This window comes from Poecilia formosa, unplaced genomic scaffold (genome assembly GCF_000485575.1).
Source record: "Poecilia formosa unplaced genomic scaffold, Poecilia_formosa-5.1.2 Scaffold6, whole genome shotgun sequence".
Classification (NCBI taxonomy): domain Eukaryota; kingdom Metazoa; phylum Chordata; class Actinopteri; order Cyprinodontiformes; family Poeciliidae; genus Poecilia; species Poecilia formosa.
This window is the reverse complement of record NW_006799945.1, coordinates 2,453,351-2,466,609: the sequence shown is the minus strand read 5'-3', so window position 1 is coordinate 2,466,609 and position 13,259 is coordinate 2,453,351. Positions and strand designations below refer to the sequence as shown.

Below are 13,259 nucleotides of genomic sequence, written 5' to 3'. Positions count from 1 at the left end.
AGAAATGTGATCACATTCAGATGTGTAAGTCACATTAAGGATTCCTTCTTTCTCCTTTAAATGTCATATTTGCTTCCATAAATAGCTAAAAACGGAGTGTCTACACGCACACATTCACTATCATCGGGTGCTGTAAAAGTGGTGACTAAAAATCATTCAAGTAGAGGATTATTGAGCTTCACAATTCGGTTTTACCTGCATTGGTTTGTGCCACACTCTGAAGGATCTCTGCAGCTGGCTCCGACAGGTTTCAGACTGTTCCAGCGCCACAGCAGCGATCGCTTCGTCCTCTGGATCAGACTGTCCCAGTTGTCAGGAACAGGTACTGAGTTAACCTGCAAAAGTAAATATTTGACCGTTTAGAAGCTCTTTTATTCAGTTTTTTTTTTTTTTTTAATCCAATACAAGAAATATTCATTAACTTTAAAAATCATAACAGGCATCTCAACCCACCTGTGTGAGACATATAAGGGACAGAAAAACAGAAATGATGATGATTTTTTCCTGAAGCGTAGTCATGCTGTTTGCAGATGAAGCTTGTGGAAGATGCTGCTTTCCAGGCTTCCTTTGCCGTCTCCCGTTCCTTGTATTAAATGCTTTAATTGGGTTGGGGAGGAGTCAACCTCTAAGTAATTCCTTCAATACATGTGTTACCGTAAAGGTGGACGTTTGGCAGAAGCGGTGGCCTGAGTCAGAGTCAGTGATCCTCAGGCACTTATCAGTTTTATAATGACAACCAAAGTCAAAGTTTATCTGGAGGCATCCAAAGTACACTTTAATCTGGTAATGTAGGACAAGTCCACGTCAGAGGTAATATGAACCTTAAAGGGGCTGCACGGCTTCTGCTAAGTAGATTTTATGAAAAATGTCCAGAAACGTATGAGTAGAAGTTTGTTTTTTCAGATAATATCGAGCTACTAGAGCTTAGCTTAGCATGTAAAAAGGAAGAATGACAAAACAGCTGATCTACTGTTACTCGGAGCACATCGTTTTCAATATGCTTGAACTGATTCTCTTCATGTAGTTTTAAATTGCTCTTGATGGACCACAGATCTTATAACAATCTCTTAACCTGCACTACAGGTGTACCGGACTCTTAAGATATCAGCATTTCTATGAGCTCAAACTCTGATGCTCAGCAGTCTGTACTGAATGCTAGTTAGTGCATGTCTAAAATGTTATTATATCATGTTGATAATGTAATCTTCAAAAGTACCCATGATCCATGGTTATTTAACTTTAAATTTTACACTTTTCATGTGAATTTGTGTTTTCTTTCTATAGTTTATGTTCAAAACTGTGAGTGTGAGGATATATTTTTGCTACATAGTGATAGTTTGTCATTCTTGGGTATGAATAGAATGTCGCATAAATAATAACAAAACACATTTTTTTATTATTGGTTTTCCAAAGTCTGCTTTCGACTGGCCCCTCATGACGACCCTGGTGAAAACAGAGCTGTGCTCCGACTCGGTCAGGAGAAACACACACACACACACAAAAATCCAAAACCAATGGGAGGTTTTCTGCACCGACTCAAAAAGTTCAGTTTGTCGAGGTTTGGGCAGAGATTTTAAAATGTACTTTTTACTTTTACTATGAAGTACTGCTACTGTTGAGTAAAATTCCTGGATGCTCCACCCACTGTGAGTAACTTCACTGAATGAAGAACAGAGTCTTAGCCCACAGTTCACCAGACACACACCTGTAGTTCTTGGTACGGTTTCATAAGTCATAGACTGAAAGAAATTGATCTGGGAAAATATGTATTTTCACAGATTTTATTTTGAAATTATGTTGTCTATATGAATTGCTTTCATTGTGATCTTTAAAATGCCAACATTTTCACATAACTTTATATTCTGGTCAGTCTGATGATGTATTTTTTAAAATATTACTTGATTGATGTTATGATCAGTAACCGTGTACCTTTTCACTCTGACCTGAGTAACTTCTTGGATGGCAACTCCTTCTTTTGCCTGAGTACAAATATGCTAACGTACTGCTACTCAATCTTACTCGAGTACATTTTGTGCGTGCTCCATCCATCTCTGGATTTGGGTGACATAACTGTTAAACATCTGGGACCACTTCAGCACCACCTGATTTGACATTTAAAGTGAGGACCAGCAGCCCTCGACAGAGTGATCCTTCTGCTGGAACATGTGCTGTTCGGGCCAAGATTTCTCCGTCAGCCAAGCCAAGAGGTGGATGTGAGGGAACTGGAGGGAGTTCAGTGGTTCTGCAAGTCAGCCAACAACCAGAATCTGGAGCACAAAGTCGGCACTCGCTTAACTTGTCCTACAGCTGCAGTTATGGTGAAGTTGAGTAAAAAAGGGAACTCCAACTTTCCCCAGCCAACTTCAATCAAATTACCTTTTTAATAAAACATATATTTTATTCAGCTGTGATAATAACCAATGTCTTTTTCCCAAAACACCCCTTTTTAGGGGTTTATATGCTACATAGTTGCATATAAACCTCTCTTTGTCTTTGTCTAGACTTTTATTTTACTTATTTACAGTGCAATTAATCGAAATATGTACTTTTGATGTATTTCTGGAGGAAATAAAAGATTATATTTAGCAGTTCATATAATTTTCCCTTCAAGTTACAACTTCTCTTTTCCATGACGCTGAACAATTTATCAAACAATATCGTGATGACATGAATCAGACTTTTATTGGTCATGACGAACAACAAGACAAGATGCCAATAACACACACGACCTTTTCTGTTAATTTCATCAGTGATTACATATTATGTTTAGACTATTAAGTAGTAGTGCAAACGATCTCTTACATAAACAGCACAGAACACCAACAGCACCTGTTAGTAAATGGTGACATTTATAATAAAGAAATTTCACGATAATTTTATGATGTTGAATAGAAACAACCAATGTTTTAAAACAAATAAGCAGCTTTGAAATCCGCGGTCCCGCTGGGCGACAACAATTTTCAAGCAGCTTAACATTTCAAATAGAAAACAAACTTAAAAATACATCAGATATAACACTTCTAGAAAACCTTTTGTACTGTTTAGCAAAATCCCCAAGAGGCATCATAAAAATAAAATCAAGACATAGTGTTGAATTGAGCAGGATAAAAAAGAAAGTAATAAAAAAAAAAAATAAAAAAAAACCTTTTTACCTTTCCATGCAAACACATTCACAGCAGATAAAAACCATCCCTTTATCGTCAAGAAGCAATGCTGTTTGGGTTTTATTCCACACATTTTTTCATTATCAGGTTCTGCAGGTTGGCGTCGTTTTAAAAGCAAGTAAATCGCAGTTATATTTCTTCAACAAATTCGAGCATCGTCACTGAGTAAACAATTAGTGACTTTTGAAGCCGTTTTTTAACACAACACATTTCGTTTATAAAAAACATACTCATTACATTAAACCTTTCAGTGATCAGTGCACATGCTTTCAGTTAACACAAAACCATAAAACAGATTATTTTCTGGGGGTTTTTTTGTTTTTGTTTTTTGTTTTTTTTCTGAAAACGACGTCTGATAGGAGCCAGTTGATTTGTGGACACATGAAAGTGGCAAACACTTTCAGGTACCATTTTGTGTATAAATATAGCATATCTATACACAAATACAGCAGTGTATATTTGTGGATGTGTAAATATACATTGCAAATAAATGCAGCTACCCATTGCATTTATTTGCAATGAAGAATAATAATTAGGTTTAATACTGCTCAGTTCTTCTTCATTTGCAATTCCATAATTAGTGGTTAGAAAAATAAGATTTAATAAAAAAAAATTAAAAAAAATAAAAAAGAGAAATTTGAGCAACATTACAGCATGAAAACAATCAACTTAAGTGCTTGCTGTGAACACACAAAATTCCTGAAAGCATTACAATATAGAAAAGACGTGAAAAGATGTGATTCTGGTTATGAGTGGCTGCCTAAAGGTTAGGAGTCTAAATGCCAGATTATTTTATTCTAACTTTATCCCAGTAACACCGTGATCGTCCTCACTGGTTCTGCTTGGTGCTACGATGAGATCAGGGGCTGACGTTCTGCTTCAGTGCTCTGAAAAACGGCACACATTACACAATTTGTGAGCAAACAACAACCTTTTAACATGCAGAATTTGTTGTTCGGCGTTCGATAATTGCGATGTCTGCTGAACAAGTATTTGATGTTTCCGAATTGCTACAATTTTGTTACATTTTTTTAATTGTAATCCACCAGACAGGAGTTTTTGCACCCAACTCTACTACTCCTGTTTTCCAAACTCGTAATTTTATTTGATCATATAAATAAATTTAAACAAAACCGTTGTACTGCCTCTTGCGATGACACAACTGTATTGATCGTCTGCGGCGCAAACTCACCTCTGGGACTTTCTGTCGACACATCAGCAGCATAAAGATTACTCCCAGGACGATGCCAAGACCAATCACAAGGAATGGGATATTCTCCACCACGTTCTTCTGGACATTGACCCTCTGCAGCTTCTTGGCCGATGCGTCGTCAATAAGAACGCTCTGGTGGTCAGTTGAAGGTAGAACAATGGAAAATCTTTACTTTTCCATAACAGTAAACAAATTATTCCGATAATACAATGAATAAATGAAGCTTAAGTTGAGATTATTAGAATTATAAATAATTTTTGCAAGTTCAAGCTTGACAATCAAAGCCATTAAATACAACCATGAAATTATATTAAACTATAAAACAGAGTAGTTGTCTTTCAAGTAGTTTCTCAACTAAGATTAATTAAACTAGATTTCTAGTGAATGACTGCAAATGCCACGCCGGAGTCAGAAAGTGTGTTTTTACCTCATTAAGATACATCACAGGGAAAACCACGGTCCGCACATTTCCTGTTTGACTGAAAGAGAAGGAAAAAATATATATACATGTAGAGATGATGAGGGTGATTTTGTTCCCATGTCCAACGTGTGAAAAACAGTAAAATGTAACAGTTAAGTAAAGCAATAGCCAAGTGGCAAATGTTGCCAAAATGTTATGATTACTTATGGAAGCTCAAATGGAGCAAAAGTTCATAACACAATGCCTACCCAAGAAAAAAGTAGTGGTACTCAAGTCCAGATCCAATCCGAGTTCAAACCAAGAAGATTTACATCAATATTTGCCCAGTAACAAGAGAAGACTGAGGTAGACGCAGAAATTGGTTCTTATTTCTCATCCATTGAGTAATAAGAGTCAAAACATTGGTCAGTAACAATGTTCTGACCAACAATGTTACTGATTCTGACTCCGCCAATGTCTGTGTTCACAGAACACATATGGTAACAAGCTGTGCATGTGTAAAAAGCAGCTGGATTTAACAGAAGCAGCTGAAAGTCTCACTTTCCTACATCACCTTTTTACTCTTAAAAAAATTAACTTTAAGCTAATTATTTGAATTAAAAAGGGATATTTTCAGTGTATCTTTAAATATAATCTAAACTTAGGGATGTTATCTCCTTAACTTTCATAATGACACCGGTGTCCTCATGGACCCATCGGCTGCCGTCTGAACAGGGAGGGTTTTTGACGGTGACAGTTAAGGGGTTAAGAGATTTGCAAAGCACCGATTCTAAACAGAGGACTTCTACATATTTAAATATAACATTTGAATGTCGAACAGCTGAAACAGAAAAAGTGACAAGGGAGCAGAAAAAACAGGAAAGTTCTGAAATGATCCCACAGCTGCTTCTATCAGATGTCATATAGACTCATAAACAAGTGAGAAAAGTCAGGCCAAAAGTCCACTAATCATGATGATGGTGGCAAAACTGCTTTTTATCTCACTGGCAGACGGCCCCTCCCAGCGACGAATGATCATTCAGCTGTGATGGTTTTATCAAAAGTCAACATGAAGAAGATCGTATTAACCCAACATCCACTGAGTCATAAGTGACAGACAGCTGAAGGAAGTGAGTGGATTACCTGAAGCTTGGGATTTTCTCCACGTAGACGTTGATCTGGAGACGTTTGGCGGCCTGTAGGACGATTCCTGTCAGCTGTAAACACACAATCAGAATTTGTCAGGACAACAATTAATGCCCATTGCCATACCTACAGGGCGAAGACGCATTTTTATAACAAAATTCAACATTTTTCCAGACTCAGTTTCCCAGAAATATCAATCTTTTACGTAATAGTTAAAGTATTTAGTTCACTACAAATGTATGACAGAGATTAGGCTTTAACTGAGAATCAGAAAAGACTACAACAGGCAAAAAAGGGAGTGAGCAGGAGGAAGGAAAGAAAGGATAGATGAAGGAAAGATCAATGGATCCACAGATGGATGGATGGATGGATGAAACGAGGATCAGAGAGAAGTGGGCTGCTGACGGGTCCGACTTATTGGCGATGTAACAAGAAATAAAGTCTAGTAAGACCAATAATGTACGTACGCCTTCCGGCTTCCATATTTATTCAGATCCTGAAATGGAAATTCCATAATTTTCCCAATTGTATATTAATCCTTAAAGAGTAATCTTTGAAAATGAATGCCTAATTATTATTTATTTTAAATATTCTCTATTTCTACCAACTGTTCTCCAGTGTTGTAACTTTTGTTGCTTTACATTATAAAGGTCAGTTGGCAGACAAGAGAAGTAAAACCATCAACTAACAGATTTCTCTAATATATATTTATAATAATAAGTTGAGACTCAAAGCAGCAACCTTGTGATTTAAATGACAGCCGCCGTACGTCTTGGGCTCCAATGTTTCAGTCTTCCACAGGAAAAACGGCTTCCTGGCTCTGAATGTTTAGAGGACTTTGAACAAAGACTCAAGTACAGAAAGGAGGCCAAACTGGGGATAAACAGTATGTTGTTTACAGAGTGCAAACGTGTAACTCACACGATAAAAGCTTATGTCACAGTTACGTGCAGGTTTTCTTTGCTTTATGCCCGTGCATGAATGTGCATTTTTCATTTTGCAAATCTGAAACTTTGCATCAGTGCAGAAATGAATCAAATTAAATCATAATAACTCTCTAAAAACTGAAAACGAAAAGCAGTAGTGGCAAAAAAAAGGAAGCTACGCAAGATGCCAAAAAAAAAAAACATTTTAAATCAGACCAATTTTTTTTTTTTTACACAGTTTTGTTGTGCAACCATTCAAAAGTTCACATTTTAGAGAAGGTCACACTTCTATTTTTAGAAGTCCATGCTTCTATTTTTAAGAAATATTGGTCAATGTCCCTTGATAGCTTTGTAACTAAAAATGTTTGCAGAACTTTGTACTAGTAGATTATTTCTGACAAATGTCATATTCTGCTAAATATGTCAAGGTCTTGTGCAATGAAACAACAGCAATGATGCAGAATACAGTCAGAAAGAAAAAAGAGCATGATGTACAATCATTTTTCAAAAAAAAAAGGTAAAAAATTGAAAACTGTTCATCCCTTTCCTTTCATCTCACCATCTTTAATTATTAAGAACTTTGCATTGGTCTCTCAGAGAAAATCCTATTAAAACACATTCAAATTTGCATTTGGAACATGACAAAACAATACGAGTACTTCTGTGAGGTACTGTATACCTGCAATGTTTCCTGCCTTATTTACATGCAATACCCACTAAATCTGTAATTTCCCTGAACTTACAGGTATTTTTTTGTCCTAAAATTGTTTTTCTACCCCAAGACCAATCAGGTTTTTACAGTACAAAAAGCTGATATCACCTATCAGTTTATCTTTGGTGACAGGTTCGTACCAAGTACCGCTACTTTAATTTTTAACCAGTTTCAAGGTTCAGCGTAAACAAGCAGATGCAAAAACGGAGATATTTCACCACCTAGTGGTGTCATTTTGTACTGCACATAGTTTAAAAGCAGGCGGGCCCCTGTGCTGGAGACAGTTTTACTAAGGAAAAGTTATTTTACAAAGGCAGGTTGTGTCAGATTAAGAGGTAGTCCTATACATAAACTGGGTATGAACTGATAATACCAACTGATGAAGGTAGGTTTAATACGTCCCTTGGCCAGTAGCTCCATATTGTTCCCAAAAATAAAAATACTAGAACTTCATTATTTTCTAAATATTTGAGAACTGCTATATTCTTAAAAATCCCTAAATATTATTACAACTCACCTGTAATGTAATTACATAAAAGCACAATGTTTTCAAAACACACATTTATTTTAAAAATTAAGAAATAAAAAATATAAAAGATAGACACCTGCTTGCCCTGGGCTACTGCCCCTGTAAGCACGTATTAAAAACAAATTTATTAAAGAAAGATATTCTATTAAAGACTGTATTGTATGTATATTGTATGTAAGCGGTAAGTAAAAAATACAGTGTGCCATACGTTCAGTTAAATAAAGTTAAATCGTACTGGATTGATATCGATGGCAGTCTGATGCTTGTCCTTATTGGGCCTCATCCCAAACACGTCCTGCACAAATTTCTCATCAGCCTGGTAGAAGTGCGGTGAGGACATGATGATGGGAGCCCCTAAACAGCACCAAGATGAGATTACGGAAGCAGATTATAATTAACCAAATTTAATCAAGAACCGAGACTCCGTATAATCGATGGCATATCCGCACCACCCACCTTGTTTACACACGCTGACATTGAGCAGGCCTGAGCCCAGGCAGTTTCCAGAAGGAACACAGAAGCCCGCGTTGGCCGGGTTCACGGTCGAATTGGCGAAAACTTCGAAGGGGGGAACGAAGCGGTAGCCAGGGATCTCCTTCACCGTCACGTCGTTGGTGTACACGGCATACAACGACCTTGAAAACAAAAAATAAATAAATACAAATCACACGCCTGGTCGTCTATGGTGGCAGAGATGATTATATAAAACTGATATGCAGCGCAGAGGAACAACTGCATTTATTTTGCACACTATGGTTTTCAGGAAACCAGCTTAGAGTGCAACAGGTTTTACAGTAAGTGCTCCGACGTTCACATGCATCTTGGCACTTATTGTTTTAGTGAACAAGCTAAGCAGGTTGTAGGCCCACATGTTGCACCTGCTGGGGTTAAACAAAGCGTTAATAAAAAGGTGCCAATAGTTGTGCTGCACATGAGCACTTCCTCCTACTGATCTGAACTAACTCAAGATGAAGCGGTATTCTTAATTCTTAATCCTTGCACCAAAATAACACTGTGGATAAGGCTTAGGAAACATTTTACTAAATGTCTTTAGCCAACACCGGGGTCAGAGGTTAAAACCAGATATGCTGCATGAGTAGAACGGGTCATGAGGGAAAGCAGAAGCTATTTTTTTCATACAGAAATGGAAAATTACTTAAAGATGCACTGTTTTTTTCCATTTTTATTTTTTCACAAAATTGAAAAAAAAAAACATAAAATTTTTTTATATTTCAGGAATCATATTTGCTGCGTCAGCACCTCACCTGCACAGGTCAGAGGAGAACATGTAGAGGACTTCATTCTTGCTGATGATTGGGTGGAAAGACGCTCCGTTGGTTCCATTGATCATGTTGCACTCGTCAGACGTCCACCAATCCAAAGAGCTGCATTCACAATCCAAATGTTTACTTTTATTATTTGTCACTGTAGTATTTTGTCATATCAGAGGCTAAAAACAGCTTGGAGATTTTAGACGGCCTGTGCTTCGCTACACTAAAAAGGGCTAACAGACAAAGAGCACCTTCTGCTATAAATGGCGCTTCTAGCAAAGATGTCTGAAACACATCTACATAAATTTATATTTTATGTCAGCTAAATTCAATTCCAGTAAAATGTGTTGATTCTAAAATAATGGAAATGTGGGATTTAGGTGAAAGAGCCAGGGCGCTCATGTCAAAGATATTCTGGAGATTAAATTGTGTACTGAAAACAACGTACATTTTAAATGGGTTTTTAGGCGATACTTGAGTGTTATTTTCTTATGGCAGAATGTCTTTCCAATGAAACAAAAGAAAGGAGGGTAAAACAAAGGATGAATGTGGAAAATAATCTTCATTACAAAATATAAAGCATAGTAAGAATCTGTGATGCTGTGGGTCTCTTCCTTTTCTGATCCTGGCAACCTTGCTAAGATTACATGGTAAATAGACTCTGTAACATTTCAGAACTTTTTATCCATAAATGATGTGGCTTCTGACACAACATTGAAAATAGATCACTGTTTGAGATTTCAGCACAATACTAAACTATATATATAAAAAAAAAACAACTAAATCAATACCAGACATAAAATCAACCGTCTTCCGTGACCCTTTCAGTCACCAGACCTAAATCCTCTGAAAAAATGTTAAATAATGGGCTGAGCTGGTGAGAGGATTACATAAGAGAGCGCCAAGGACTCTGGACAATTCAGACATATTTTTCAAATAAAACAGTCAAAGCTTCCTCTCCTCTCTCTCTCTCTTTCTGGCTGTATGTTTTAAACTTTCTGTCTGTATGTTTTAAACTTGTGCAATGATATAAAAGACTAAAGGCTGCCTGCTGGCAAAAGAGGAGGGCAGGGGAGTTAAACAAAGCAATAATAAGAAGGTACCAATAATTGTGCTGTACATGAGTGCATACAAAAAAAACAACAATTATTTCCAAACTAAATAAATGCACTCAAATTTAGAGTTTGATTTTTCAGGTTGAGATTATGCTACTATAACAAAAATAATAAAAAGTTACACTGTGCTGTAAATGTTTTGGATGATAAACTCAAGCTGCATCGCACTGGAGAACAATTTTCACTCATATGACCCACTTCATTTAATACAGTCAACAACCTCGAGATTAGTGACGGATTAACTGTGGAGACAATGTGGGAAAAAAAACAGCTGGGTAAGTATTATTGGACCAATAAATACTGATCCAATAACTTGTTTATTCAAACCTCAGTGGATTCATTGGTTTACTGATAGATGAATAAATGATGAACTAAAATAAAATAAAAAAAGTCTCCACCTTTTCCCATTCCATGTGTCCACTCTAGCAAAGTCCTTGTAGTTCTGCTGGCCAGTAAAGAACATATATTCTCCATCGTTTGACGCATTCATCTTGTAGAAAAGTCCAAAAAAGTCGTCCAGCTCAGGATCAAACTTTTTGGCAGTTTTCAGCAGGTCGTCTTCATATCCCCATAGTAGCTCTCCCACAGTGTGGGTGGTGAACAGGCCGATACCAGTGGCTCGCATGTAGGCAGAGATCAGATTGGCTGCAAGTGCATTGTCCTTAAATCTTTCCATTAGTGTCTATTAGAAAAAAAGTTTAAAAAAAATTAATGAAAACATCTTTAAATATTCCCTTCAGCACACTTGTAAAGGAAAGTAAAGGTAAAATTTTCACTACAGTTAAAAACATTTGCATAATAAAGATTTTTTTTTTACATGAGTGATTTGTTGTTTCTAAAGTAAGATATTTTCCTCTAATTAAAAAAATACATACAATCTGCAGATATTTTCATGTAACCAAATTACTGCACAAACAAAAAATATTCCTAGTATATTTTTTGCAAAAAATAAGAGGGGATTTCTTGAACTCACCATGGCAGGGATGTTGACCGTCCTGATGAGGTCACTTTCAGGACCTTGGGACATGTCACGCTGAAAAATGTAAGTTTTAGGATTGACTGACGCAACTCTTGTGCCATTTTCCTGGAAGACCACCTGCTCCATGGGCCGATATTCTCTGTTATGAAAAATTAGACAGACAAATCACATTATGGTTGTAGTTTAAGGCCAAATAAACGGTAACACCTTCAGGCTGCATTCTAAACTTTAGCTGTAGTATCTTGCAAAAATATCCCTATTCCTTGTGCTTATACACATTTTCCAGTATTTCTGTGTTACATTAAAAGACAGTGGTACAGAGGTATAAAGTCCCCTGAGTCAATATTTTGTAAAACTACCTTTCACTGTAGTCACACTTGCATGTGCTTTTTAGTATGTTTATGCATTAAACCAGACAGGATTAGAAAGCAAATGAAACCCTGACAGGAAGTAAACATTGGTTTCTTTGAGTTTTGCTACAGCGATTGGTAGGCATTATTAAACCCTAAAGGAACTGAAACAAAATGTTACAGACTGTGGTCACTTTAATTGCTTGTTGTTTTCTGTTTCTTGGCACCTCTTTGCTTTCACCTTGTCTTAGTGCAAAGCATGTGGTTATAAAAGACTATCACTTTGGGCAGCCAATCAGATGGAGCTTATTTTCCAGTTTAACAACTCAAAGGGACTTACAAAATCATTGCTCCACTTCCTCCTCCTCTCCTATCTTTAGTTAGAGATAAACGTCTGTTTCGGGTATAATGCTTTATTACCATTTCTCAACTTTTATACTTTACCGTGGTAAAATAAATAACAAAAATAAGCCATCTTCGCACCTATATGTGTAAGGTCCAATCTCCGTCACTGCTGGTCTTTCCCCAATCAAGACCTCCGCTGGGTTCGTGAGATTGAAGAAGTAAAACTGCATGTAGATCGGAGCAGGAGGATCAACCCAAACCTCAAAAGCCTCTGTTCCATTTCTTAGGACTACGTCCTAAGCGGGACAAAGGGCAGCAGGTTAAACGATCTGACCATGGGTGAATCATCTGCACATGATGAATTGTCTCTCGTCACATGACCAGGAAAGAGTGAATTTATCCTCATCACTATGAAGTGTGCATTCTGTGCAAGAAGAGTAGCATGATGCGAAACACTGAATCCTGTTAAAACTGCACGTGAATGTTTGCGATTATTCACGTGAGCTGCGATCCTGTCATTATTAATCAACATTAGAATGGCTCACATAATCAGTAGAACTAACAGACACACAAAGTTTAAATATTACTAAATGAAACTGATTAAATGCGTGCAGCATTAGCAGTAACACATTTACCCAAAGCTTTTAAATCTGTGCAGTACAAACTAGCTAAAGCGCAAACAAATAACACTCATGTTCGCAAATCTACTGTTTAAAAAAGACATGCGTGAGTTAGACCACCCAGGAGTGATGTTGAGCTAAAAATAAACATCAGCTTACGTTAACTCCTTACCTTTTTAACCTTCGACTGCAGAAAATTTGGAAATGCTTTGGATAAAACTAAAGATATCCCCACGATCAGCATTAGCAAAGAGAGTGCCCCGAGGACGTATTTGAAACAAGGTTTCACCAGCATATTGTGGCAGCAGCAGAAACCGATAAGAAAGAGAGAAGAGAAGCCAGTGACGGAGCTGTTTTTGTTTTGGATCGGAGGAAGCTCCTTTCCCAGAAGGAAGTTGCTCGATGAAACAAAGCTTCACATCCGGAATGAAAGCTGCTCTGGTTGCCATTTCCGGTTTCGTCGACAGTTGCCGGTTCCTTTTGACCATT

General features: G+C 37.1%; 1 protein-coding gene across 1 annotated transcript; it reads right to left on the bottom strand.

The window, feature by feature from the left end:
• Nucleotides 1–2,660: 2,660 nt before the first annotated feature.
• On the bottom strand, nt 2,661–13,190 carry scarb2c (scavenger receptor class B, member 2c). The gene is made up of 11 exons (XM_007566878.2): nt 12,943–13,190; nt 12,289–12,446; nt 11,450–11,594; nt 10,875–11,158; nt 9,356–9,475; nt 8,547–8,725; nt 8,326–8,444; nt 5,921–5,994; nt 4,805–4,856; nt 4,357–4,509; nt 2,661–4,051 (listed from the first exon to the last, which is right to left on the bottom strand). The coding sequence occupies exons 1-11, from the start codon at nt 13,063–13,065 to the stop codon at nt 4,013–4,015; spliced, it is 1,446 nt and encodes a 481-aa protein (XP_007566940.1). The 5' UTR covers nt 13,066–13,190; the 3' UTR covers nt 2,661–4,012.
• Between the last annotated feature and the right edge of the window lie 69 nt (nt 13,191–13,259).

Excerpts from the sequence above, each read along its gene's own strand:
- scarb2c (XM_007566878.2), bottom strand. The coding sequence starts at position 13,065 with ATGCTGGTGAAACCTTGTTTCAAATACGTCCTCGGGGCACTCTCTTTG. Across the intron at positions 11,159-11,449 it reads CGGTCAACATCCCTGCCATG|ACACTAATGGAAAGATTTAA; the intron begins GTGAGTTCAAGA and ends TTTTTCTAATAG. Across the intron at positions 5,995-8,325 it reads CTGCCATCGATATCAATCCA|CTGACAGGAATCGTCCTACA; the intron begins GTACGATTTAAC and ends GTGTGTTTACAG.